Genomic DNA, 26845 nt, shown 5'->3' with positions numbered 1-26845 from the left:
TGAGAGCAGTAGGCTGGCCCCATTCACTTGGGAATCTGTCCGTCCAGTAGGGGCTGAGAACCCAGTGACCAGCAGCCTAGCGGGGGAGACAGGCAAGGAAATGGAACAGCCCAGACCCGTGGAGCCCACGGGGTTACCAGAGCTGGAGGCAAGACAGGGGATACTGTCGGGCACAGTCCCACTCGGAATGGAGGCTGCCCGAGAAAGACAGCCCTCAGGATGGGCCAGAGGGGGCCGGTTTCCTCAGGCAGCCCTCCAGTGTAGGCTGGGCGAGCACCTGGCTTTTCACCTGCCAGAGTCTGCTGCCCCTGCCACTGTCTCTTCCCGTCCCCAGCCCGGGGCCTGATGCCAAGGGGGTTCAGGGACCACCTGGGACTGAACAGGGAAGAACCTAGAGGCACACTGTTTGGACTTTGGCCTGTAGAAGTTCAGAGAAGAGCGAGCTCAGGGAGGCCGAGGTTGTCAGGGAACGCTTCCTGGAAAAGTGGGACTGGCCCTCAGCCTCGGCCTAGCAACCAGAGGGCGTCACCTGTGGGCTCCCTCCCCGGCAAACACCACCTAGAAGGCTGCCCAGAAAGGGGTGGCATTCCTCATGAGAACGTGGGGAAACGACAGCCCTGAAGGGAGCCACCAGCCTGCGCCTGGCAGGAGGAGCAGGTGCGCAAGGCTGGGTGTCAGCACCATCTTCAGGGGCCCCTTAATTCCAAGAGAAAACACCTCCGACCTTACCCCAATTCCCCTCGCCCAGCCCTCAGGGCCAGCAGAGGATGAGCACTACGGCCTGCCCAATGGCGGCCACCTGCCAAAGCCAGCCCAGGGGGCCACCAAGGGGGAGCCCGCTGCCAGAGCAGGCTGTCCGATCAGGGCGGTGCACCTACATGTTCACGGGCCGCAGGTGGCAGAGGAGCACTTTACCCGCCCGGAGGCCCTCCCCACTGCCTCGCTCTGCCCTGGGCCAGTCGCAGGTCACTGCCAAGGGCAAGTCTCCTCTCTTGCCAGCATTAGTCAGAGGTCATCCTGCAAACCTTCGGGAGGGGGTGGGGCAGGGAGTGACTGGTGGCACTCTGCCATGCTCTATCTGTCCTAAATGTGATGAACAGGACCCAGAGGAGGCAGGCGAGTCTGCCACCCGGAAGCCCCAGCGGTTTACCTTGCCTCTCAAGCTTCCCCGGGCCCAGCAGCCAACCCCCAGGAAGACCGACAGGATGGACACACCCCACGTGGCCATAAAGCGGGGCCTGGCCTAGGGAGCAGGAGGCAGAGTGGCAGAGAGGGCAAGTGTGAGCCTGCGCCCAGCCTGGGATGAGGGAGCCTTTAGGGGTTTGAACAAATGGAGACAAAATGTCTGGAAGGCCTCCAGGGCAAAGACTGGAGCGGGGGTCTCTGTCCGAGCTGCCTGCCGCCACCTTCCCAGCCACTCCAGAGAAAGGGATCACAAGGAGGTCTCCCTGCGGCCTCAGTTATACGCACGCACCACGGACACAACACAACAACGTTTATTTTGCCCCAAGAGAAATTCTACTCTTTCTGCTCCACCTGCCCTCCTGCAGGACCAGAGAAAAGGGGCCTTGGAGCCCCGAGCATCAATGCGCAACACAAAGGGGCTTAACCCAGCGGGAAGCAAGACCTGCCACAGCCTTACTCATCCTGGGTGGGAACTGAGTCCCCTACAGAATGCTGGGAGAGCGTGAACTGCAAGCGGCATGAGGGAACGGAAGCGGAAGGGAGCGAGCCGAAGTACCGAGGGAGACCAGGCTCTCGGGAAGCAGCCAGCCACGGGCGGGGAGCAGGGGCCCTCACTCCTCCTTCTTGTCCGTGGGGCCATCTACCTCCGCCTGCAAAGGGGACAGAAATTGCAAAGCAGTGGGTTGGCAGGCATACTCCTCCCCTTCGCCTTCCAGCCCCTCCACCCCAGAGGCCCAGTGGGGTGCCCCTTTCTGAAGATGCCAGGCGGTCAGATGAGCAAGGGACCCCCCCACCAGCAGCACCTCACAGTCTGCCAGGGTGGGAGTGGCCCCACTCCACGAGGGCTGTAACCCTAACTCCAGCCGGGTGGGGGCGTGGGGCGAGGGGGCGAGGGGAGACAAGCCTCTGCTGTCGCTCTTTTCTCAGAGCACCAACCCCGCAGCACCACCTTCTCCTGGGCCTCACTCACACCCACCCTCGTGCCCACGGCTGCCTCCGAACTTGAGTCCCTTCCAAGTCCCAGTTCAGGCTCTTCCCAACTCTGCACACCTTCCACAGGTCCTGCCAGTGAGCCCGCCCTGCACTGAAGCTGTTGGTCCCCCTTTGGGGGCTGGGCCCTCCTTCTCCACCTTCCACGGTGCCCAAACTCAGGCCGCCAAGCACTGAATCAAACCATCAGAACTTAGGGGTGTTTTCCTAGCCCTCATGCCCAATTTCCAGGCCACCTGAGCTTCCAGACGCAGGTAGCCTGGGGACTCAGACCGGGCCTGCGGACGGAGGTGGTGGCAATGACTCGGACCTACTGGGTGGGAGCTGGCTGTGATGTCCCCAGCTCTCGGCCTCACATCACCCCGCAGCCCCTACGGAGGGAAGGCCAGCAGCCAGCAGTGGAATTTCCCCTGCACGTCTCTGGCCGGTACTTGATGGGGCCCTTCAGTAAACCACACCATGGACCAGGGGTACATGTAAGGGAAGGAGCTCTTCTCAAGGGCACTGATGCTGGGCACAAGGCTGGGCAGGCCCACAATGCAGAGGGCTGACCCGACTGCCAAGGCGACCTTAGTAAGTGGCTGCCATCTGCCAGGCCACACCCCTCCTGCTCCAGAAGGGGTTCCGGCTGTTGGGCCCATGCTGGCCCCAGACTCAGCGGCAACAAAGGAAAAAAGGGGGACTGGGAGAGAAAGCAGCCAGCTTGCTGCCGAGGCCTCTCAAAGGGGACACGTTGGCCCTGAGGCTAAGCGAGTGGGAGGCCTGCTCTGCGCCTGCGCAGGGTGCGGGGGGCTCGGTTCCAACAGAGCGAGCTGAGCGTGCTGACCTGCAACTTCGCGTGCTCCTCCAACAGGCGGTCGTACTCCTTGGTCAGGCCCTCAGACTGCTTCCGCATGGCCAGAGCCTCATTTTCAGCTTTCTCCAGTTCTGGGGATGATGCAAGTGGTGAAGGAAGGAAAATTAAAAGATGAGGATTAGGGAGAAAAACACCATTTGCTGTAGACAGCAGATGCAGCCGCCCCAAATCTGTCCCCAGTGAGGGTGTCTGGGAGACCACTCCTCTCAAGAAAGCTCCTCTGCCAGCTGCCTTGAAAGCCTCCAAAAGTGGGGAAGGGCTGGCCAACAAAGCTGGGAGAACACTGAGGATCGCCCCCCCAACCCCTTTAATGGAGGGACCCTGCATGGCTCTCAGCAGGGGTGACCGCAGGGAGGCTGACAGCATGGGGTAAACATCTTGAAAAGGTTGGGGGTAAGAGCAGGAGGCAGGGAGCAGAACCCCAGCCTCAAAGCTGAGAACGAGAGGTGTGTCGAGAGAGGCCTTCAGGAAGGGAGCAGATGGGAACATCTCAAGCAGCTCTGATGCAGCCTTTCCTTCCCCACCCACCAGGCCCCTGGTGACAAGGCACACAGCGCCACTCCCCATGCCTGGTGCTGGATGAGATGCTCTGGAGTTAGCCTCTGGGGTTCCTGGGCCCTCCTCGGTTGGACCCTGAGTGCACTGCTAAACCACTAAGCCCCACCGGCTGGGGCCAAGCCCGGCTGTGTTTGGGCTGGACGAGCAAGGAGCCATTTGTTTGTTTTCACGCAGCTCCTGAGCCTGCGTGTGAGCTTGTTATTAATACTTTGGCAAGAGAGGGGTGGCAGCCACTGACAGAGGCTCCCGAGCTCTGGGGGCCGCGGGCAACCCGACGACAGTGCTCACTTTGCTTGTTGACAGCCAGCTCGTCCTTCAGCCTCTGCAGATCAGCCTTCAGGCTCCTGTTCTCTTCCTCCACCTTCACTTCAGCGTCCCTGCCATCCAACTTGACTCCACCGGCAGCTTCCTAGGAACAGTGCCAAGGGCCTGGGTTACTCAGGAGGGAGGAAGGAGGAGGGAAGGAGGGAAGGAGTCCAGCTCCGTCCTCCCCACTGAGCTGTGATTCCTCAAGCTGCCCTGGGCACTTGCCCCTTCGGAAATGTCAGCACAGAACTGGGCCACTGCTTGTTCCCAGCCACCAGGCAAAGCCCAGGCCAGCAGGGCCACCTGCTACAGCTCCCAAGCCACACGCCCTGCCTGCCCTGGCCCCCAGCCCTGCCTCCTTTCTCGGCAGCTCCTCCAAGTTGACCAGTCCATCCAACGACTCCATTTGCTGTCATCTGGGGATTGCTGCCAGTGACCCCCAACTGACCAATGCCATCGCTTCCTCTCCCCAAGCTCCACAGCTCACTCCAGCCGAGGAGCCCCCAACTCACCCCTGCCCATCCGACTCTATCGTGCCTATGAATCCAAGTCCATCCGTCTCCTTCCCCGCTTGGCTCACACCTCACCTCCTCTGACAAGCCTTCTAGGACTGCCCCGCCTCGTCCCCAGATGATAGCAATCCTCAGGGGACCAAGATTGGTCCTATCCTATCTTGTGTTCTTCTGTGCTAACTTGCCCAATGTGCACAGCACAGGGCTCGGCTCCTTAGGGAGTCAGTTTATCAGGGAAGAGTCTGGCCTGGATGCACAGCGGGTAGAGGCAAGAGAGCAGCAAGGGCGCCCCCCTTCCCATCGCGTCCCCCAGACCCCTCCAGTACCCACCCCCTTCGTCCCTCCACCCAACTCCTCCGCTTTTCAGGCAACAGCAGTGTTGCACGTTTCCCAGCCTGATAGGCTAACGGCAGCTGCTGTGGCCCATAAAGAATGTCACGTGGGGGGGTCGGGAAGGCCAAACTCACCTTCTTTAGCTGGTCATTCTCTTCCATGTACTTCTTGGCCGCTTCACTAGCGCTCTCTGCCTGCTTTTTAAAGGCTTCATTGGAGGCCAGCAGCGTGGCCTGCTGGGAGATAAGAGTCACCAGGCGTCTAAGCAAGCTGTAATTGTTTACAAAAAGAAGGGAGAAGTGAGCAAAAGAAAGAGGGAAAGATGGCTAGCATGAACTTCTTTCGTTTGCTCCCACCCCATACCTGCCTGCAGCCTAGACCTGTCCTTCTGGATTGCCAGGGAGGCAAAGCAAACGTGAGGGGAAAGATGGAGCCAGGAGCTGTCCTCTGCCACCAGAAGGATTACTAGTGCCCCCAAAAGGCCGCTCACAGCCCTGGGGCTCTCCTCCAGCCCAGAAGGCACAGGAAGCAGGAGCCTGATAGGACACAAGGGGCCACGCCTAGATACAGCCTAAAGGCCTCGAACCCGGCACTTTACAGGGCAGGGCCTGGACGTGCCAAAGCAGCCATGCTGCCACTTTCCTCGCTGCGAGGCTGGGCCCGCCTTGATAAACAAGGGCAGCCCAGGACTTCCCTGGTGGTCCAGTGGTTAAGACTCCGTGCTTCCAATGCAGGGGGCGTGGATCTCAGTTCCCTGGTTGGGGAACTGAGATCCCACATGCCATGCAGCAAAACAAACAAACACACCACACAAGAGCAGCCAGTGCTGTGGGGGCTTCCAAAGGGCCGGCCGAATCCTCCAGCCCGCCTTGTGAGACAGTTGCTGCCACTGCCCCCGTTTCACAGAGGGGATGTGGAGGCTCAGCATGCTGAAGCAACTGGTCAAGAGCCAGAGACGAATGTGGCTGGAATCCGCACTCCTGCCTGTCTGACCCCAAGGCCTGAGCTGCCAACCACTACATGTTCTTGATTTCCAGGGAACCACTAGCTGGACCAAATGAGAGAGATGGAAACAACCCTTCTCTCCTCACCCCCTTCCCAAATGCAGTCTACAGGCAGCTGCCAGACCACACCTGTTAGAAAACATCACCACCTTGAGGTTTCCCCAGGCAAGGGGGACAGAAAATGAAAAATCAGGGCCCAGGCACACATCTCAGGTTCAGGCCAGCCACGAGAGGCAAGCACGTGGCAGCTGAGCACACGCTGCTCCATTTCCCGACAGCCACCCTGCCCTGAGATGTTAGCTGGCAGAAGAGAGGATGGGAGGACTCACAGTGGGGGGCAGTGGGGGCACTTCCCCACATGTCTGGGACGGGCCTGGCCAGCCACTGCCCCGAGGAGGGTGCAGAATAGGCAGGCCCCGGGGACGAGGGGAGGACTCAGCATGTGTAGGGCGTTTCCACAACAAAGTGCTCGCTCAGAGGAGACAAAGCAGCTGAAGCCGCCTGCTCCGAGCCGTCTTCCCTGGCCTTTGCAGGGCTCCTGTGGACACCTGCTGCTCATCAGGCCCAAGGGGACGAGGGGACTAGGGAGGGATGGGAGAGCAAACAAGGCGCCCAGCTCTCCCTGGCCAGGCCCTGGCAGAGCCCCTGCTGGGAATGAGCCCGGATGGGGAGCGGCTCGCAGGGGCTGTGAGGCACCCATCACGCTTCCTGGTTTAGGGAGCGGCTCCAGGGGCCCCTGTCAGGACCGGGAGAGCCAGGCTACTGGTTCCTGGCAGGAAGGGAGAGTTTCCAGTGACATGTGCTCTCTAAAATTAGCGACCAAGACCTCGTGGCCCAGGGCTCAGGTTTCCCTGTCTCAGCCGCAACTGCCCACCAGCCTGCCCCCCACCGGGCTGAAGCCCTGGAGGTGGAGGGGGCTCCCGAGTGCCCCAGGAGCCAGAGAGAAGCAACGTGCCTGAGTCACACAGGCAGAGTGGCAGTCACTGGGGGAGCCCAGAAAGAAAGGCAAGTCTGACTAAGCCCCAAGCTCGCAAGCACAGGGCGCTCAGGCAGCTCTGAGCAGATCCTGACGACGTGGAGGAGGCTGCTCCTCCCAGCCGGAGACTGGGTTGGGGGGGGAGGGCACATGTGCCACCTGGCAGACCCAGCAAAGATGGAGCAGACAAGCCCAAAGGTGATGCTCCCCCTTCGCCTGCCCCCCCCCGCCCGACGAGGCTGGGCAGGCGGCTGACATGGGGCAGGACTCCAGCAGCACCGTGAGCCACCACAGCTGTCGCCCCAGTTACCCAGGGAGGCCAGGCCCAGGATGGTGGTGGCAGCGAGGACCACAGCAGTACAGCAGGGGCCGAGCTCTCCTCGGTGCCGTCCCAGCCCATCCCCACTTATGGAGAACCAGGGTTGCCAACAAGAGCCCGGGCAAACACGCAGTACCCAGCGCCAAGAGCTGTCCAGGGGGCCTCCCGCCACCTCAACCCGCTCAGCCCCCTGCCTGCCCTCAGGGTCTCCCACTCAGTGCAGGGCAAGAGCGTCTAGGGTAGATGCCCCTCCCCGACCACGTGTCTTTCACAACATCCATCCACGCCATCCATCCCCTTCCTCTCCCTTCCTGTTAGACCTGTTCCTCCAACCCAGCCCCAGACGATTCTGGGTAATTCCTCCCTCCAGGAACCTCGCCCCTCAAGGCTCTGCCTCCCACCAGCCCAAGCCCCTCCTCTCTTCCTCCATTCCTCAACCACCAACAACCTATATCCTGCCCTGGCCATGCCACCAGCATGATCACCGGTGCCCTAACCGCCCAATCCAAGGAGCACCCTGGAGTCCTTGGGGCACTCGTTCTGTAGCACTTGGCACAGCTGACGGGTCACCCCCTTGGAACTCTCCCCTACCCTTGCCTCAAGCAACCCTCACCGCCCACCAATCCCACCCCCCGACAGGGGTTTATCTCAGCCAGATCCTGACACCCAGCTGCCGACTCACCAGTGGCTCCTGCATGGCCCCGAGACACGCCTGACTCAGCCCATCCATGACAGGCCAACTGCTCCTGCACCGCGCCATGGTGGACGCCGTCACTGAGCTACCCAAGCTCTTGGGCCTGCACGCCACCTTGGGCCCCAGACATCCCTGTGGCCTCACTCCTTCTTTCCTGGGTGACTTTAATAGCTCCTAAGTGGCCTCCTCCCTACCCTCCACCATACAGCTTTGCAATCCATGCCCCCAAGGAAAGCCAGTGATCTTTCTCCAAGACAATCTGATCATGTCACTCCTCTGCTTCCATCGCTCTGACGCACGCCCACTGTTCTGGCTGGCACACAGCCCTCTGCGAGCTGGCTCTTGTCCCCTCACCACCCGCATGGCCCTCTGCTCTACTAACACCAAACCACTGGCTGCTCTTGAACACGCCAGTCCTCACTTGCCTCATCTCCTGTCACTGCACGTCAGCCCACCAGTCTGCAGGGGTGTCTCCCCTTCTCTTTGAGAACTCTCGCTGATGACTCAAGACCCAGCTCCAGGGGACTTCCCTGGTGGCGCGGCGGTTAAGAATCCACCTGCCAATGCAGGGGACACGGGTTCGAGCCCTGGTCCAGGAAGATCCCACATGCCGTGGAGCAACTGAGCCCGTGCGCCACAACTACTGAGCCTGTGCTCTAGAGCCCATGAGCCACAGCTACTGAGCCCGCGTGCTACAACTACTGAAGCCCACGAGCCTAGAGCCTGTGCTCCACAACAAGAGAAGCCACCGCAATGAGAAGCCCGCGCACCATAACAAAGAGGAGTGCCCGCTCACCGCAACTAGAGAAAGCCCACCTGCAACAACGAAGACCCAATGCAGCCAAAAATAAATTAAAAATAAATAAAATTTAAAAATAAAAAAGGGGACATTTTAAAAAATCCGCCTGCCAGTGCAGGGGACGTGGGTTCGATCCCTGGTGCGGGAAGATCCCACGTGCCACGGAGCAACTAAGCCCGTGCACCACAACTACTGAAGCCCGCGAGCCACAACTACTGAAGCCCGTGAGCCACAACTACTAAAGCCCACAAGACACAACTACTGAAGCCCGTGAGCCACAACTACTGAAGCCCACGAGCCACAACTACTGAAGCCCACGAGCCACAACTACTGAAGCCCACGAGCCACAACTACTGAAGCCCACGCGCCTAGGGCCCGTGCTCCGCAACGAGAAGCCACCGCAATGAGAAGCCCGTGCACCGAAACGAAGAGTAGCCCCCCGCTCGCCACAACTAGAGAGAAGCCCATGTGCAGCAACGATAGACCCAATGCAGCCAAAATAAATAAAGACCTAGCTCCATTACCACTCTCCCCTCAAAGCCTCTCCTGAACCTCCCAGGTCCCCCTTCCACATGTTCCCACACCAGCCCCTGTGCCCCCTCATCTGGTTGCACGGTTCTTCCTCTCTTCTCCTCCCAATCATCTCCCCGCATCACACTGTCACTTGCTCCTCAACTGGCTGCCCAGCCACAAATGCCTTCAGACCAGGGAATGCACCTTCAACCTCTACACGCCCCCCCACCTGGTCCACTGGGAAGGGACCCTGCAGATGACTCCCCCCCCGTCCCCCATGTGTGTGATGCCACACCTCAGGCCAGGACAGAATGTGAGTCTGCGGCCCTGGCTCTCCCCAAACTCAGCCTTCCCTCGGCCCAGCCGCACAGAGGGGGACACAGGCAGACACGGGCGGGGCTTGCCAGTCAGTTGAGCAACAGGGTGACGAGAAACAGCAGCAGGAAGGCGCCATGTCAGACCCGTGTTGATGAGCCAGCCAGGCTTGTGACTGCAGCGGTAGCTGAATAGGCACTTGGGAAAACACTCATCACCAAAGCTGGGGGCAAAGCCCAGTGCCCCGGCCCAAGTCCAAAGGGTGCCCCTGCAGGGCCCCCGGCTAAGCCAAGAGCAGCATTCCCTAGCACGGCCGACCGGGCCTGCCCAGGAGCTGGCCTTCTAGAACTTCTTAGTGCCCCTCACACATTAGGCCCCATGCTCTTGTGCCTGTCCCCAATTCACCCAAGATCCAGCTCCAACACTCCCCGAGAGCCTCCACCCTCTCCCAGGCACATCAATGTGCCCTTTTTGTGTCTGTCCCCTCAGTGTTCTGAGTCTCCACCGAGACCCAGGACAGAGCAGGGCATACGGTGGAAGGTGCTGAGCTTCAGAATCTCCAAATTTCAACAGCCCAGAGATGTCAGCCTAGAGAGAAGGCTGATGGACTGCTGTTCCCACTCCTGCTGGCCATCCTCCACCGTGCTCGGCTGCACTGTCCAAGTACTGTTATGCAGGTAACTATTTCTAGCCATTTCTGGACAACAGGTGAGAAGCCACAAGCCGAAGGGATTTCCCAAAGGTTCAGGGCTGGTAGAGGGGCCACGGTCTGGGTTAAATGCACCCAGCGACTGGGAGAGAAGTCAGTGCACGAACCGTAAGAGAATCCAGATGTGCCCTTGGCAGACAAACGTCATCCCCAAATACCTGAATTCAACTGGGCTTTCTCGGTAAGATGTTTCTGGACGCTGAGTGGGGCTTTCATGCTTTTATAAAACGTTGAGTAAACAAGGATCGGCAGGAGAAACAGAGCCAACCATATCAAGCTATGGAGACGTGGTTTCACATGTGCTTTACACCGATCCTGTCTCCCTCCTGTGGGCGAACAGGGGGAGGCAGACTTGGACTTTACAGGAAGTGGGACGAGAGCAAGGAGGAGGGTCCTCCCAAGTCCCAAAAGGAATATTCTATGCTTGTGGCCCCCCCTTGCCAATCCTGCCCACTAGCATTTACCAGGCATCTCCCAGGTGCCACGCCCTCGGGTCACTCAGCCCTCAGGGCCCCGCAGCGAGACAGGTGGGCCGGCAACTCCCCTCACCCTGCTGCCCTGGGGAAGCGGGAAGCTGGTGTCACAGCGCCACCTGTTGACTCTCCAGGCTGACTACAGCTCTGCCTCTGGCGCCGCTCCACAGGGTGGCAGGTGGACTCCGGGTGAACTCGGCCCAGCTCGCCAGCAAAAAAAACACTGAGGAGGCGGCGGCGCGGCGGCGTGGGGAGGTGGCCACCGTGGCGAGGAGCCAAAAGCCAGGTGCTGCCCCAGCAAAAACTTCGGACAAAGCAGACCAGTAATAACAGGGTGGAAGCCGCCCCAGGAAACTCTCACCCTACAGAGTCTGGAGTCATGAAAATAAGGAGGCAGCAGAATGGGAAGAAGGAGAGTTTACTCAGAAAGATCCAGGGAAAATCTTTCAAGGGCTGCCCCCATCCATCTCAGGAGTACATCTCAGCACACATGCTCGGCCTTCCTCTTAGCCCTTGAGTTCGGACAAAATGGGAGGGGGCCAGGGTCGAGGAAAGGCCAAGGCCCTGCAGCAACTCCAGCTTAAGCCCAGGTGGTGCCTATCTACCCTGGGGACAGCAAGGCCAGCTAGAGGGAGCGGGGACGGGGGGCCCTCTAGAGCTGAAGAGAACCAGCGAACAGGAGCGAGCCTGTCACGTTGCCTTCTTGAAACCAGGGAGCAGAGGGATTCTGTATAAACTGGGGGACAGAGAGCAACCAAAAGAGGCCAGACAACCTAGACAGATGTTCCAACGCTAAAATATGCTGGTGGCCCCCTGGCTACTTCAAGGGGATGGGAAGGAGGGAGCTGTCGACCCCCAGATGTGCCCCACGTGGTACTCCAGTCCAAAGGCAACAAGGCAGTGTCACCAGCAGGCGGTGGCGATGTGCTGTGGAAAAAGCCCAGGAAATAGGCCTGGCCCGGGCTGGGGAACCAACAAAGCAAAGAACGAGAGGTGGCATTGGCTACGCCGTCCAATACAGAGGCCACCAGAGGTCCTTTCAGTTCAAATAAATTAAAATTACATTAAATGAAAAATCCAGCTCCTCAGTCACACCAGCCCCATTTGTTCACAGCGAGAGTGTCTCCAGCCTGCAGGCAATTGGTCACATGGCGCTGGGCTGGAGGAGCCAATCGCCCTTCCCATCTCCAGCCCTGCTCTCCGCTCACCCTACCCTCTGCCTTCAGAGAAAGGGGCCCTCCTGGAACATCAGGCTTCCGATGACCTTGGAATCAGGAAGACTGAACCCCTGTAGTTTGGCACCCTGCCCCAAAGAGGTCATTCACCATTTGCCTTTAGAGTATGAAGAGAATTCTTCGGCCAAAATCCAGTAGCTGAGCAAACAATCCATATTTTAAAAGAAGCCAATGCGTGTCAGATGGTCTTCCATGGCCTCTTCGTAGCAACTCCCCCCGCATTAACACGGTCCCCCCTTTATCAGAGCCCCCTCCTGGGCCCAGCACCCACAGGACACCAGCACACTAGTAGCTGGGGTGAGTTTGGCTGGGGGAGGGGGGGGACTAGAAATCAACGGACTTATCGAAAAGGCTCTTACCCAGTGCTGAGCTGTGAAGCACTACTGTATTTGTAGTCTTAGAAAATGATGGCAGGGCTTCCCTGGTGGCACAGTGGTTAAGAATCCACCTGCCAATGCAGGGGACACGGGTTCGAGCCCTGGTCCGGGAAGATCCCACGAGCCACAGAGCAACGAAGCCCGTGCGCCACAACTACTGAGCCTGCGCTCTAGAGCCCGCGAGCCACAACTACTGAAGCCTGCGCGCCTACAGCCCGTGTTCCACAAGAGAAGCCACTGCAATGAGAAGCCCGCGCACCGCAACGAAGAGTAGCCCCCGCTTGCCGTAACTAGAGAAAGCCCGCGCGCTGCAACAATGACCCAATGCGGCCAAAAATAAATACATTAATTAATTTTAAAAAAAAGAAAGAAAATGATGGCAGCTGATGGATGGATCGTCGGATCAAGAGGAAACAAAGGTCAAAAATCCCTTTACCTGGCCTTCTAAGGTCAGTCCTCCACTTAAATCACTTTATCTTTGGGTAGGCCCTGAGCATCAGATTTTAAAAACCCCTTAGGTTCCCTTATCTAGACACAGATTTAAACAAACAGTAAAAAAGCATAAACAAAACCTGCAAAGTAATCTGGGAAACGTGAGCAATCACTCCTGAGTTGGTTACTAAGGAATTACTGTAAGGTTCTTGTAATAAGCAAGATGCTAGTATGCTTACGGTTTTTTAATAAAGTCCCTCTCTTTTCCAAGCGATAATCCAAAATATTATTTTGCCTGTAAACATAATATTTGGGATTCGTTTCAAAATAATCCAGAGAATAATGGGGAAGGGGGCAATCAAATGAGACTGGCCAGGGAGACACTCATGTTGAAGCTGAGTGACACCACAGGGGGTTGGCTCTTCTATGCTGCCTCCAGTGCTGAGAACCGGATGCCCAGGGCCCTGAGGATTCCTTGGCTTGGCCGCCTCCAACCCTTATTTGGCCTCTCCCTGGGGCAGCCCTCCCCCCACCCTCTGCTCTGGCTGCAGTACCCGTCCTCTCTGTCCTTCTGTCCCACTCTGCTCTCCCGCCCCCACTCTCCCCACCCTGTGCCCAGCCTGGAATGTAAGACCCCTGAAGGCCAACACCAGCTTTCTCTTCAACTCCCTACCCAGGCCCAGCACAGCCTACCACGTGAGTGGGAAAAATCCCACGAAACTCTCTCACTACTTGGGGTGATGCCGGTAACAACTACCATTTATTAAGCACTCCCCACGTGCCAGGCATGATGCTGAGAACATAACCCAAGTCACCTCCACCCTCACACCAAGTGCTCGAAAGAGGCATCCTCAACCCCTGCGCAACAGGTAAGGAAAAAGGCTCCGGAGAGTTAAGTGACTTACCCGAGATCACACAGCTAGACAGTAACAGACCCAGAATCCAAACCCAGCCAATTCCAAAGTCCACTCTCACTACGCCCATCTGTCTCTCAAGACCACCATGGGCTGTTATACTCCCTTGGGCAAGGGAAGAAAGCGCCCCGTGGCCACTGCAGGCGGCAGAGCCCCGGCTGGACGTTCATCCTCGCCTGCTGGACCCACGTGGCCTCCGTGGACACGGTGGCTCTGGCTTGTCTCGCCATCAACACAAGCCCCAGCGGCCGCCTGGGCACCAACTATCTGCAGAGCTGAACGCTGGCAGCAAGCAGGGCTGACCCAAAAGCAAAGAAAGCAGAGCAGAACGTCCCGCTCACCCCAGAGGGTCTGGATGGATTCCGCCTCACCAGCAGTTTAAAGGGCACGATCACCTTCCAGGAGACAACCCAGCCCCCAAGTCACTGGTGGTTAAGCAGAGGAACTTTGTAGCAAAGCACGGGCAGCTCCATCTGGACTGACTGTGGTGACACAACCCAGCCCCAGAGAGGTAGGCAGAAAACAAGAGCTAACTGTGGACCAAGTTCAGGTCACTACAGATCGAGGGGCCTCACGCACAACGGTGGACCTTCCTGGGTCTGGATGGCGACCACTACTTGGGTCCTGACCAGTAACATTTTAGCAAAAGCGGAGAAAACAGAGCACTGCTCTCAGAACATGCAAAACTCAGCCCAGCAAGAGCTGCTGTGCAGCCACACCTGTAGCTCCAGAGGGATGCCCGCCAGAGGCGCTCCCAGAGCAGGGAAGTAGGCACTAAGGCAACGGATGAGCAAGAGCCCGCGAGACAGAGCCCGCGCTGCCGAGTCCACACTAAACAGTGCCCTGCGCCACACCCATCACAGACCAGAGGCCCGCTACGCAATGCTGGGACCAACGGCATCCACATCCACATCCGCGGGGCACCCAGACATGTGTCTTCACGAGCACCGCCCCCACCCCCCGGCGTTCCTGCTGCCAGAGCTCAGGAGACCTGAAGAGCTGGGCATCCAATCTAAAACACTCGACACAGCAGTTCGATGAGTTCAACCTGGACATGGGCCTGAAGCTGTCCCTGTGTGCCCAGGACACTCCATTCAGTCCCTAAGGTGAAGGTGGCACAGAGTCAACCAGACTAAAGGGGGTGAGCCCAGGTCCCCACGCTGCCCCTCACAGGCCGCTGGGGCCCTTGGAGGACAGCTCTGTAAGCCAGCCCACAGCACAGCACGGGCCTTGCACGGCAGAATCAGGAGGGAAGGCCCAAATAAGCATGAAGAGGAGGTCTTGGCTAGACCAGCAGACAAGAGTTGGGGGGTTCCAGGCAGAGGCCACAGAAATACTCAGGGAAGGGGACCCACGAGGCTGGTTCACGACACGGGGCAGCCGAAGCAGAGACTGCAGAGGGCTGCAGGATGTAGGTTTCAAGCCTTGATGCCAAAGGTGCTCTGAAGGCACTGGAAGCAGGGGGTGGTGGAGTCGGTTTTACATGCCAGAAAGGTCACTTGGCTGGGGCAGGGTGGACAGGCTGGGAGACCAAAGCCAGCGGCAGGAAGCCTACTTGGGATGACGCAGCCCCACTGTGGCAGCACTTCCCCGGGGAACGAGGAAGAGAGGCTCAGGAGGTGAGATCCCTGGCTGTGGAGTGGGGACAGAGTTCCAGTTTTGCAGATGAAGAGTTCTGGAGGCTGCCTGTACAATAGTGCGCACGGGCCCAACACTACTGAGCCGTACACTTAAAAATGGTTCAGATGGCCAGTTTGATGTTAATGCATTTTATCGCAATTTAAAAGAGGAAAACACAGGAGCAGGGGATCACATGGGACAAAAAAAAAGAGGCAGAGCACCCCCAGGTTTCTAAGTAGAGACAGCTGTTCTCAGACTTTGGGGCCCAGCCCACAGAGAAAGGAGCGTGAGGACATGGGAAGGTAGCAAGCTGCCCGACGTCAGGGCGACCACGAAGCAGACGCAAGACAAAAGCCCAGACCCTGCCCCCTGCCCCTCCCCAGCAGACTGTTGCAGGGAAGTACAGACTTGTTTAAGGACGTGATGTGTCCTTTAAGCCTGGGGCCCCTGTTTTCAATCATGAGGGCTGCTCAAGGTTCCCCCCAGGTGCTTTTTTTTTTGGCCGCCCTGCACAGCCTGTGGGATCTTAGTTCCCCAATCGGGATTGAACCCGGGCCCTCAGCAGCTAAAGCGCAGAGTCCTAACCACTGGACAGCTAGGGAATTCTCCCCCAATGTGCTCTTGACCCCAGCCCCATGAGGAACCAGCGCCACCCCCAGCCTCTCTTCTGAGCATTGCTCTCTGCCTCTGTGGTCCCCTCACCCACTAACCTGCTGTCTCTCCCCCTGTCTTGCCTCTCCCTGCATCTGCTTTCATTCCCCTCCATCTCACTTCCAGGGAGCGGCCAGCACCTCCCTGTCGCCCATTCCTCGACCCCTTGGTGCAGTCATCGCCCTCCTCTCCCCCGGCTTCTTCGTTCCTTCCAGCAGGCCTCACCGGCTCCCTTCCTTCCACGCGGGTGGGTGTGCAGCCTTCCTCTGGGTGCTGCCACTCTGTGGGCGCCCACAGGAGAACCCACCACCACCTCAACCTCAGAGGCTTGGCATCTCCACTAGTTCCTCCCCTTTCTTCCACCAGCACCTCTGAAACCAGGTTCAGGCCACCAGCATGTCTCAGTTCGGCGACCTCTGACTTGGTCCCCCTGCTTGCAGGCTCTCCTGCTCTACTCCACCCCAGGCGCCAAGTATGAACACGCAACTCTGACCATGGCGCAGCGCCACTGGAAAAACTCAGTGCTGTACCACACAGAGTTCGGGTACAAACTCTGAAACTGGCATTCAAAACCCTCCACCCTCTCTCTGGCCACTCCTGACCCATCCACCCTGATCCACGTGCTCTTTTCCAAACAGCCTACAGGGGTTCAGGGACTGAGCCAGTACCTGCAAGTGAGACTTGCACAAATACAGATGAGAAAAAGACAGACAGTAAGAGGGGCAGAGACACTTTGAAGAGTACCAGGCGGTCTAGCTGAGAGGCACGCAAAGTGACAATTGAGAGGGGTTTTCCCTGTTTATGATATCAGAAAAATGGGGAGATCGGCCTGATGTTCACCAGCGGGGAATTGGTAGACACCTAAGAATGCTGGCAACAGATGGGGTGTCCTAGAACAATGTTAATGACAAACTCAATGGAAGACCCATGTTCCCACGTGGTAGTTACAACCTGACCCTGTTTTGAAGAAGCATGTGGCTGCTGAGGTCCCATCACTTCAAGTCTGAATTCTCAGCTCTGCTGATGACTAGTTCTGGGAACTGGGGTCTCTGAACCCCAGTTGTTTCTTCACAGAGCTACTATAAAAATTAACGTGTGCCTGGCATACTGAACGCTTAACAAGTGGTAGCTGCTATTAGGCATAGAAAAGTCTAGAAAAATATTTAACAAACGTATGTGTCGACAGTGGTTATGATAGCATTTTAGAGGATGTATTTTCTTATGTTTATTTAAAGCCTCAACTTCCTCCAAAGGTTTTAGACTACCAGATTACTTAATAATCCTCAGATGTACAAATGGAGCTAAGAGATTAAAGTCGTTGGACTCCTAAAACTTAGACTAATAAGACTGATGTACAGATCGTGTACTTGATCCAGGCACCTTCCTACCAAAATCCAGGGGAAAAAAGCAGCCCACTATCCAGTCTATGGTCTGAGGCAGGCTATACACCAACAATCTGGCACCAATTGCTCACTCCGATGCACACTAGCTGGCATCTGAACAGAGGGTCGGAACTCGGCGTGAGCTCGGGCTGGCCACTTAGAACCTGTGCAACTCAGGCCGCTCCATCTCTCTTGGGCTGCCCTTTTCCATTTATAAAGGCCCACTGAATTATGAAGAATTATTAAAGTCCTTACTGACTTCAAGCAGAACCAGAACCCAAACAGCTCACACGCACACAGGCGAGGCCACCTGGCCATCCAGTCTTCACGATAAGCTTTTGTTTTCTTTCTTTTTTTTTTTTTGGCCATGCTGCGCGGCTTGTGGGAATCTTAGTTCCCTGACCAGGGATTGAACCCAGGCCCTCGGCTGTGAAAGCGCAGAGTCCTAACCACTGGACGGCCAGAGAATTCACACGTAATCTTTTTTCTTCTTGGATGGTTAATGTCATGCAAATAGAGAAGTTCCTCAAGGGCCACGGCCGCCATACAGGATCTGACCCCTAGACTAGGGAGGAGTATATCATCTCAGAAAATTCTAGAAACAATTAAACAGCTCATTTGTGGGCAACTGATGAATCCACACTGATCCTTGGGGTCACTGTTTCCTTTTCTAAGAAGTCACACAAGACCAACCTCACATCCTTTTTTTGATCAGCTACTGGCCAGGAGGGACACGGGAGGGTATGGCAGGCACAGCAAGCTAAGATGGACAGGCAACAGATGTATGGCTGCTGGAACAACCAGGCCCAAGAAGTTACTATGCCCGACATGTTTTAAAGGGAATTCGATGACGCCTTCCTTACACGCCTGTCAAATGGAGAGGTCAGAGCAAAGTGAGGGAGGCAGCTGACACGACAGAGCACAGAGTGGGGTTGTGAGGGAGCATGGGACCTGTGGGCCCAAATCTCACTCTCCTCTCTCAGTCTCCGCGCGTCCCTTCAGGAACAGCCGAGGTATAAATGAGGACTGCTCTTCTTTGAATTCACCTGTTTGGGTTAGGAGACTGCCAACTACTCTGTACCCTGACGGTGGTGGTGGTGTTATCCTACTCTGCATTTGTCAAACACTCACAGAACCAGATGCCCATTTGTGCTATATGTCAATTTTTTAAAGTCAACTGCAGGAATTAAGCTGGAACACCTCGCTTCACAGTGTCGCAGAGAGGACAGAGCTGAGCACACACTCACTCGTCTGGTACACCTTGTTACCCACTGTCCCCTGGCCTTGTCAGATAATACCTGCCCTGGAGATCTCCTTCTGGAAGAGATCACAAAAGCAGAGCAGTCAGAAGAGTCTCAGTCCACAAGATCATACTTCTTTTTTGGAGCTTCCTGAAACCCTAAAACTCTAAGCTATGTGTCCAACTCCTCCCAGCCTTCTCAGTTCCTGACTCTCAGAAGTTGGAAGACAGCAGCCTTGCAGATCACTCCTGTGATCAAATGTATCCCCCTGAAAAGCCCTTTCCAGCTCTACCACCCGGCACTTTCCAACTATGGAAAGTGACTTTTTTTCTGAAACACTGAAACCCAGTCATTCCAATGCCCAAGAATCCATACACTGACCCTACTTCTCAGTAACCTCACGGTAGACTCTTCCCAATAACTCCGGAAGCCCTTGGCCCCCAGGCTCCAATAGGCCTCATGCTCCTGTGACAGACAGGTCTACATCTGGGAAGGCCCTGGGGACAGGGTCGGTCTCAGCCCCTTCGTGCCATTTCTGCCCACTCTTCTCAGGACAGGACCCCATACACAAAAAGCCCCTGTTCAACTGGTCCCTTTTTTTTTTTTCTTTTTTGCAGTACGCGGGCCTCTCACTATTGTGGCCTCTCCCGTTGCGGAGCACAGGCTCCAGAGGCGCAGGCTCAGCGGCCATGGCTCACGGGCCCAACCGCTCCGCGGCATGTGGGATCTTCCCGGACCGGGGCACGAACCCGCGTCCCCTGCATCGGCAGGCGGACTCTCAACCACTGCGCCACCAGGGAAGCCCTCAACTGGTCCCTTTTAAGCTGGGCTCCAAAGAGCCTCTCCCAGAAGAGGGTAACGCCTGTCACTTACTTCACTCTGTGTACAGAAAGCGAGCTGGTGATAAGACATTTGTCCTAAAAGAACGTGTTGCAGATTACGGCAGAGCCAGAACGTGGTCTTCTGACCTTCTAGTCAGCCCGCTCCCACCCTCCATGCTGCCTCCGGAGGTCAGGAGAAAAATCAGAGGCCTCTGGGGAAACTGTGTGGTTCCCCTAACACAGAAAGGGCCTCCAGTTCAAGGCCACAGACTGAGGAGGCAGTCATGGGCTAGGTCCCTTCACAGTCCCCCAGCCCTCCCCACTCACAAGGACAGCAGCAAGGAGAAGCCAGCAATGTAGAGGTTCCTCTGGGCACGGAAAAGCTTCATGTGGAAGTGTTCCACAGCCCCGGGGTTGTTCTGGAGGTTCACCTTCTCCGTCACGTCGTCGTACTTTCGAATCTCGCGAACAGCATCTGTGGCGGAGCAGAGAAGAGATACGGGCATTTAGCTCCCGCTCAGACTAGGCTGGCCTGTCCAGGTAAGACAGGCGGCATGAGCTGGGGCAGTCTTGCTTCCCTCGAATCTGTCTCCCCTGCTATCCCCCTTCTGTACACACCTTGGGGGATGCCTTGTCAGAAGCGCTGCCCTTGGACCTACTCTCTCCTCCAGCTTTTCTCACGTCACCCCCGGACCCATTCTACACAGGCCATGAGCCTGCTCTCCGCGTCAAGATGCTCATCGAATCTGAGACATCGCCAGCAACAGAGGCAGCTCCCCTTTCCCATGGTGCCCCCAATGTTTGGTTCTGTTTATCTCAAACTGGGCTGGTCATGGGCCATCCAACTGATAAGCCGGGGTACTCCTGTTTATGGAAATGCCCGCTAGGGAGGCATGAGCTGCCTAGGAGTCAAGACCTGAAGCATGCGTGCTAGAGATTCAAGGGTTTTCATTTCTAAGCTTTATAACCCATTTTATTATTTAAACTGTTTTATTCTGATTACAAGAGAAATTCACACTTATCAAAGGTTCAAACATAGCAGAAATGCAGAAGGAGTAAGAATCCCATAACATAATCACCTCCAGCAGGACCTGCTACATGTGGCCAGCTTAGCTAAAAAGCAGTCATTTTCAGTCCCATTACCTGATGTCATTCTCTTTGCAATACACACATCTGAAATTACCCCAATTACAGGTTTATTGTCCATCTCCCCCAAATTAGACTACAAACGCCACGAGAGCAGAAATCTTTTCTATTATACCCCTAGGGCCTAGCATAGTGCTAGGCGCACAGGGGGCACACAAACACCTGCTGAATGGTGAACAGCCTCTGCTCTGGAGAGCTGCTGCTGGCCACACAGCGCTCTGGTTCACCCGTGTATTCACATCTATGTGTTTGTGGAATAGAAATGGAACCATCACACAGGGAGGGGGAAGGGTAAGCTGGGACGAAGTGAGAGAGTGGCATGGACATATACACACTACTAAAAGTACAACAGCTAGTGGGAAGCAGCCGCATAGCACAGGGAGACCAGCTCGGTGCTTTGTGACCACCTAGGGGGCGGGATGGGGGGGTGTGATAGGGAGGGTGGGAGGGAGACGCAAGAGGGAGGGGATATGGAGATATATGTATACGTATAGCTGATTCACTTTGTTATACAGCAGAAACTAACATAACAATGTAAAGCAATTATACTCCAATAAAGACGTTAAAAAAAATAAGAAAAAAAAAGAAGAAATGGAACCATCCCATACCTACCGCTTTTCTCCCTCAACCCTGAAATCTCTTTTTTCTTGAGGTACACTGATTTGTAACATTATGTAAATTTCATGTGTACAACATTTCTACTTCTGTATACCCTACAATGTGCTAAAAAACATGGAATGCTTCATGAATCCGTGTGCCATCCTTGTGCAGGAGGCATGCTAATCATCTCTCTTTCCAATTTTAGGATATGTGCTGCCAAAGTGAACATCTGAGACATCTTTTTAAGTCAGTACGTAAAGAGCTACCTAAAGAGGGCTCTTAATGGACCCCCATGGGAGAGGGTTAAAGTATCACTGTATGGCTACTGTCTGGTTCTTAATTTCTGGTTTGAGACTGCTTGTTTTTTAAGCTGATCTTACATTATAAAAATCTGTCCTCCTTTACTGGTGTTTTTGTGTTACATCTGTACCATGAAGCAAGCCCTCTTTCAACACTGTTGGCAGGGATATAAACCAGGACAACAATGCTTTTTATGGACTGCGTGTTCCTGGCCCCAAAAATTCCTAAGTTGGCATCCTAACCCCCAACCAGATGGTATTAGGAAGACGGGCCACTGGGAAGTGAGCACGAGGCCCTCGTGAATGGGATTAGTGCCCTTATAAAATAGACCCCAGAGAGCTCCCTTGTCCCTTCTTCCATGTGAGGACATGGCAAGAAGACAGCCACCTATGAACCAGGAAGAGAGCCCTCACCAGACACTGAATCTGCCAGCACCTTAATCTTGGACTTGCTGCCTCCAGAACTTTGAGAAATAAATGTCTTTTGTTTAAGCCACTCGGTCTATGGTCTATCGCAGCCCAAACTAAGACATAAAATTTTAAATGTTCATGCCCTTGGATTCATTCATTCCACCTCTATGAATTTACCCTACAGAAAGTTTTGCATATATGTGCAATGATATGAGGATGCCTATAAAGAAGGAATTACACTATAACCATATGATAAAATACTACCCAATCTTTAAGAAGAATGAGACTGCTATAAGAAAAAAAGCGTAAGATACAGTAAGTGGAAAAAGCACAATCCAAAACAGTGTGTACTGTGATCTGAATCCAAGCCAAAAGGGTATGTACTAGTTTAATAAAGACGGCAGCATAGAAAATGCCTGTGGAAACATACCATAAACTTTTAACAATACTCACCTGTGAGACATGGGATTATGGGGGACTTTACCTTTCTAGGTTGAATTTGTGAACTTTTAAAGATGTGTTATTTTTGTGATTTAAACAAACAAAAACCATGTTTTCCTACACTGTCTTCTGCATCCAGAAACCCCAGCACCTCCAGGACCACCTCTGGCTGATGGCAGAGAGCAGACCGGGGATGGGGGCGTTGGGCCAAACTAGCCCAAGTCACGCAGCAGAGTGCTGCCCTCTATCTCAGGCCTCCAGCCCAGGGTAGTTGACCCTGGACCCTCATTAAGCCCACTCCCCCAGTGAGATGTGCCCTAGGCCCCTCCCAGTGATGGCTAGGGGCCAGCCAGGCCTGCAGCTTCTAGCTGGTTATGTTATGTCACCAGTATTTGCTACTAGCTAACAACTTATTTAGGTAGGCCTCTCTAGATTATGCTTCTTACCCTTAGGATAGAAAGCAGCCTATCATCATAGCAGGACGTCTCTCTAGAACATCCAGGTAGTTCCCTGACCCCCAAAAAAGAAGAATGGCACCTTTGCCAACTACTGCCTTCTGCAAAGGGCCCCCCCGGCCCACTCTGCCATACTAGGAGAGTTCGTGGAGTCTGGTTTGCAGAGGGGCAAGGCCCCAAGTGAACACCCTCAGCACGGTCCCTCCCCACCCCAATTCTTGCCCCCAGCCCACACCCAAAAGCAAAAGCACACACACCCAATTCCAAAACCCTGCAGCCTGGCCTTTCCTGCTCACGGGAAGACACGCATAATCCCTACCTGTTCTGGACTCAGAGGCTGCTCAGGGAGAGAACCCTGATTGGAAAGAGCTGCCTCTTGGGGCCTTACCAAGTACTTCAAGAACAGTGAGGTCTGTGCGCAGCTGGCACCCACCCTCCACGGCTGGGAATGGATAGGCTGCACCTCACCTGTCCAGAGGCAGTCCTGCCTGAACCTATCCCATCAGGCCCCGAGACATCAGGAAGGAGACACGCCTAATGCTGCAGCTGGTGGGTGGAGCCCTGCACATTCCCCTGAACTATGGCTCCCTGGCCTCCCACCCCCTGCCACATTTCTGCTGGGGACTCAGGGAGACAGAAGTGCTCTGAGTCTAAGCAGGCATCGCACCTTGGAGACAGGACCACTGTCTATGGCAGAGGTGAGCCAATACTTTGGAGACCAAGCAGGGGGATGTACTGATCACTTACCGCAGCAAAAGGCACATTTAACAGACAGATGAAAGCTATACTGATTCCTCGGGTCTCCAAACAATCATGCCACCACCTGGCCTCAGGCCCCACCCCTGTTCATCTTTCAAGCCCCTGCTGGTGTGTACCTCAATGCAGGGTTTATAGAACTTCAGAACTGGAAGGACTTCGAGGAACCTGAAGTCTGACCCAGATCCAGAGAGGTCTGGGATTTGCCCCCTAGATATGCTATCAGACCTCTTGCCCCCCGTATACTTCAGGACATGGCGGCTTCTTTCCCAGCTTGGCTCCCTATCTATTTGGTAGCTCAGTCCCCTATCTGAGGCCTGTTTCAGGCACTGAGGAAGAGACTGACGCTGCTAAGTGCCCAAGGAGCAGCACTACTTGGACCAAGGTCAGCATGAGCCAGTTAGCTTCTCTTGGTTTCAGCTCTGGAAGGGCGTGAGGAGCTGCCTGAGACATGAGGTGGTCATCGCCAGGTACACAAAGGCCGCCGGTCAAAGTGAGGGCCCTGCCAGCAGCCAGTATCGCCGTCTTTGTGCATGAAAGGAGCCTCCTCCCCCAAGAGAAAGACAGGCGCCCTTCAGTGGTCTGTCTCTGAGAAGCCAAAGCTGTACACTGCTTACGGAACATGGCACGGGGCTTTGCAGCAGAGGCTACTTTGGTCAAAGGGTCTAGGTCAGGTAGCTGCCCTCAGCCACAGCTCACTCACCAATGAGCAGCAGCACAAGGATGACGACGAGAACCACAAAGAAGGTGTTGCCATAGGTCACTACCAAGTGCACGAGGCGGGACTTGAAAATCTTCTGCCATCTGTGAAGAAAACAAAAAGGCTAAGGCCTGAAGAGAAAGAACGCACGCCTGGGATCCAGGGCCCTGTGAACAGAAATACAGTTTTGCACTCGTCTCCAGCGGCTGAATATCCCATACAGATTCAGCCTCAGCCACTTGCAATTCTCCAATTTATGGCATCCATTCAAGAGTGTTAAAAAGAAAAAAAAGATACATGTCCGTGTATAGAAATTTCTAGAAAACCAGTCTTAAACACTGGTAGGCTCTGGGGAGGGAAATGGGAAACTTACTTTCCCCTCTGTAGTATCAAAATGCTTGCCACGTACACATTTCTTTAAACTGTTTTCCCCCGTTGACCAATCGTGGTTCACCTAGACTCCCACCACCCTACATTACCATGAAGCAGACCGCAGACCTCTCTTCGTTTCCCTCCATGAATACCTCAGGATACAGCTCTATCAGAGAAGAGCCTTCCAAAATACTAATCACGATGCCATCACCAGACCTCAAAAATATCAACAAGATCTCTCATCATCAGAACTCCAGAGCCAGAACTCCAAAGTCCAACTGAGACAATTATTTTTAGTTGGTTTGTTTGAATCCTGACAAGATTCTGATTCTGCATTTAGTTGGTAAGTATCTTAAGTCTCTCTTATTCTATAGGCTCCCTCTTCCCTTGCTCTTTTTTCTTTCCCAGTTTACTGTCTGCAGAAAACAGACTGTTTGTCCTACAAAGCTTCCCAGATTGCAGCTCCAAGGAGGCCTCTGTTCTGCATCTCCTGTGAACTGTACGAGGCGACTCACATCTCGCTTTTGTCAAGAATATTCCTTAAGCAATGTTGTATACTTTCTATCACATCACAACAGGGCCTTCACTTTTTCATTAAAAAAGAGCTTTTAAAAAAACATCCATAAAAACACAGCCTCATCTGTAATGCCCCAATTTAAGTCCAAACGTGTTCATATAATAAATGTAATTAAAATTAATTTCCAGTTAACTTTCTACAGGTCCTCTGTTCATTGAAAAGAAACATGGCTCCAGCCTTCATAGGCTGAGTAATGCTCATGAGGGCACTACGCAATGCCAGTGAGACTAGTTAAGAGAACAGAAGTCACCAAATCAATGGCAACGTGACCCCGTGATGCAAGTTTTGCAGATCCCACAATGCCATCCCCTGAACGCCAGGGCCCCCGAGGGGGTGGCAGGAGGGCATCATTCCCAGAACCATAACTAGGTCTTCTCCCCTCTGGGACATTCTGAAGACCAGAAGGCAGGGCGCACAGGAAAGGAACTCGGCAAGATGTGACAGAGCAGAACTGTGGGGAAGGTTGGCGATAATCAACGCAACCCTTGCCACCCCTACCCCAGACAGGTTCTACCTGTTTCCATCCGGCCTCAGTTCCAGGGCCCACCAACTCTGCAGGGATAAGCTGCGGAGCAACTCTCCCTGGCTCGCCTGCGCGCTCCACGGGCCATACCTTTTGGGAGAAATGAAGGGAATGCAGAGAAGCAGCACAGCGAAGACCTCTGCATAGAGAAAGGTGGCGACTGCAGTCCACTGCAGACTCATCGTGTTGCTAGCAGCTTTCCAACGGGGAGATGTGAGCCTGTTCCTGCGGGAGCACAGAAAAAACGGGAGTCGTGACAGCTGGGCGGCCCCCGCACCCGACCTCAGAGCCTTCCAAGGCCTGGCTGACACGGGCTCGAGCCCCGGCAGTCTGGGCGCTAACACACCCAGAGCCGCCTTTTCGGACAATTCCTTCCCGGTGGAGTCCGGGAGGCTCCTCCCGCCTGCGGAACCGGGGCAGCGTCTGGAATCGGAAACCCGTGGAGCCCGGAGGCCGTCCTCGCAGCCCCGCGGGCCCGGGCCCGCCCCGCCCGCCGAGGGGAGCGCTGCGCCAGACGCTCCCGCCCCCCACACCCCAGCCCCCGTCTCCATAACGCCCTCGCGCTTTCTCCCGAAGCTGCGGCGCTCCCGTCCCCCGGGGAAGCCAAGGGGCCCTGGCGCCCGCGGCCCTCCCATCGGGGCCCACAGAGAACCAGCAGCCCCTCCCGGGGTAGGAGCGGGGCTCCAAGGTCTCCCGACCACTGCGTCCGCCTCCGAAGGGGCGGAAGGGCTCGGGGTACCTCAGAAAGCCCCGGAGAGCGACTCCTAGAGAACGGGAGTCGGGGCCAAGGACAAACGCGGGTCTCGACCCTGCACCTCACGGCCCCATCCAGAGAAACTTCTAGAAGACTGTCTCCTCAAAAGCCGGAGGAGCCCCTCCCGGCCGCCCAGGTCGGCCACGGCGTCCACCCCGCTCCAGAGAAACCCCGACGTGGCCCCGACCCGGCACGCCCTCCCAAGCCCCACCCCGGCGGCTCCTCCGGATGGACTCGGCCGTCGCCCCCCGCCCCCGGAGACGGCTCCACCCGCCGCCGCCCCGACTTCCCTCTGCCCGGCCCTGCCCTCGCACTCCCAGCTCGGCACTGGCCCCGCGCCCCGGGCCTCGCCGCGCTGCCCGCCGTTCCCCTCCTCGTCGAGGAGCCGGGGCACCTCGGCGACCCCGGAACCCGGCCGGGAGCGCGGGCTCGCTCACCGAGTTTCCCACAGTCAACCGTCACGCCCCGTCGCCGCCGAACTCTCCCACCTCAACCTCGGCCCCGCCCCTTCCCCGCAGCCGGAACCGGAAGCGCCCGCCGGGTCCCGCCCCGCCCCCAACCGCCGCGAGGCCCCGGAGGCCCCTCCCAAGGCGGTT

At 55.9% G+C, this 26845-nt stretch overlaps 1 protein-coding gene and 1 pseudogene across 2 annotated transcripts; both read right to left on the bottom strand.

Moving 5' to 3' along the window:
- Positions 1-1478: 1478 nt before the first annotated feature.
- Positions 1479-26810, bottom strand: BCAP31 (B cell receptor associated protein 31). Of its 2 annotated transcripts, none has more exons than XM_030850436.2 (8): positions 26687-26810; positions 25586-25720; positions 24027-24127; positions 19543-19690; positions 4875-5010; positions 3878-3998; positions 3002-3102; positions 1479-1835 (listed from the first exon to the last, which is right to left on the bottom strand). In XM_030850436.2, the coding sequence occupies exons 2-8, from the start codon at positions 25675-25677 to the stop codon at positions 1797-1799; spliced, it is 738 nt and encodes a 245-aa protein (XP_030706296.1). In that variant the 5' UTR covers positions 25678-25720; positions 26687-26810; the 3' UTR covers positions 1479-1796. The 2 variants fall into 2 exon arrangements, with proteins under 2 accessions (XP_030706296.1, XP_030706295.1); XM_030850435.3 differs by lacking the exon at positions 26687-26810 and adding an exon at positions 26235-26385.
- LOC115849325 (U6 spliceosomal RNA) lies at positions 21088-21188 on the bottom strand (annotated as a pseudogene).
- Positions 26811-26845: the final 35 nt, after the last annotated feature.

The sequence above is a fragment of the Globicephala melas genome, chromosome X (genome assembly GCF_963455315.2).
Source record: "Globicephala melas chromosome X, mGloMel1.2, whole genome shotgun sequence".
In the NCBI taxonomy this organism is placed as follows: domain Eukaryota; kingdom Metazoa; phylum Chordata; class Mammalia; order Artiodactyla; family Delphinidae; genus Globicephala; species Globicephala melas.
This window is presented reverse-complemented; position numbering and strand designations above follow the sequence as displayed.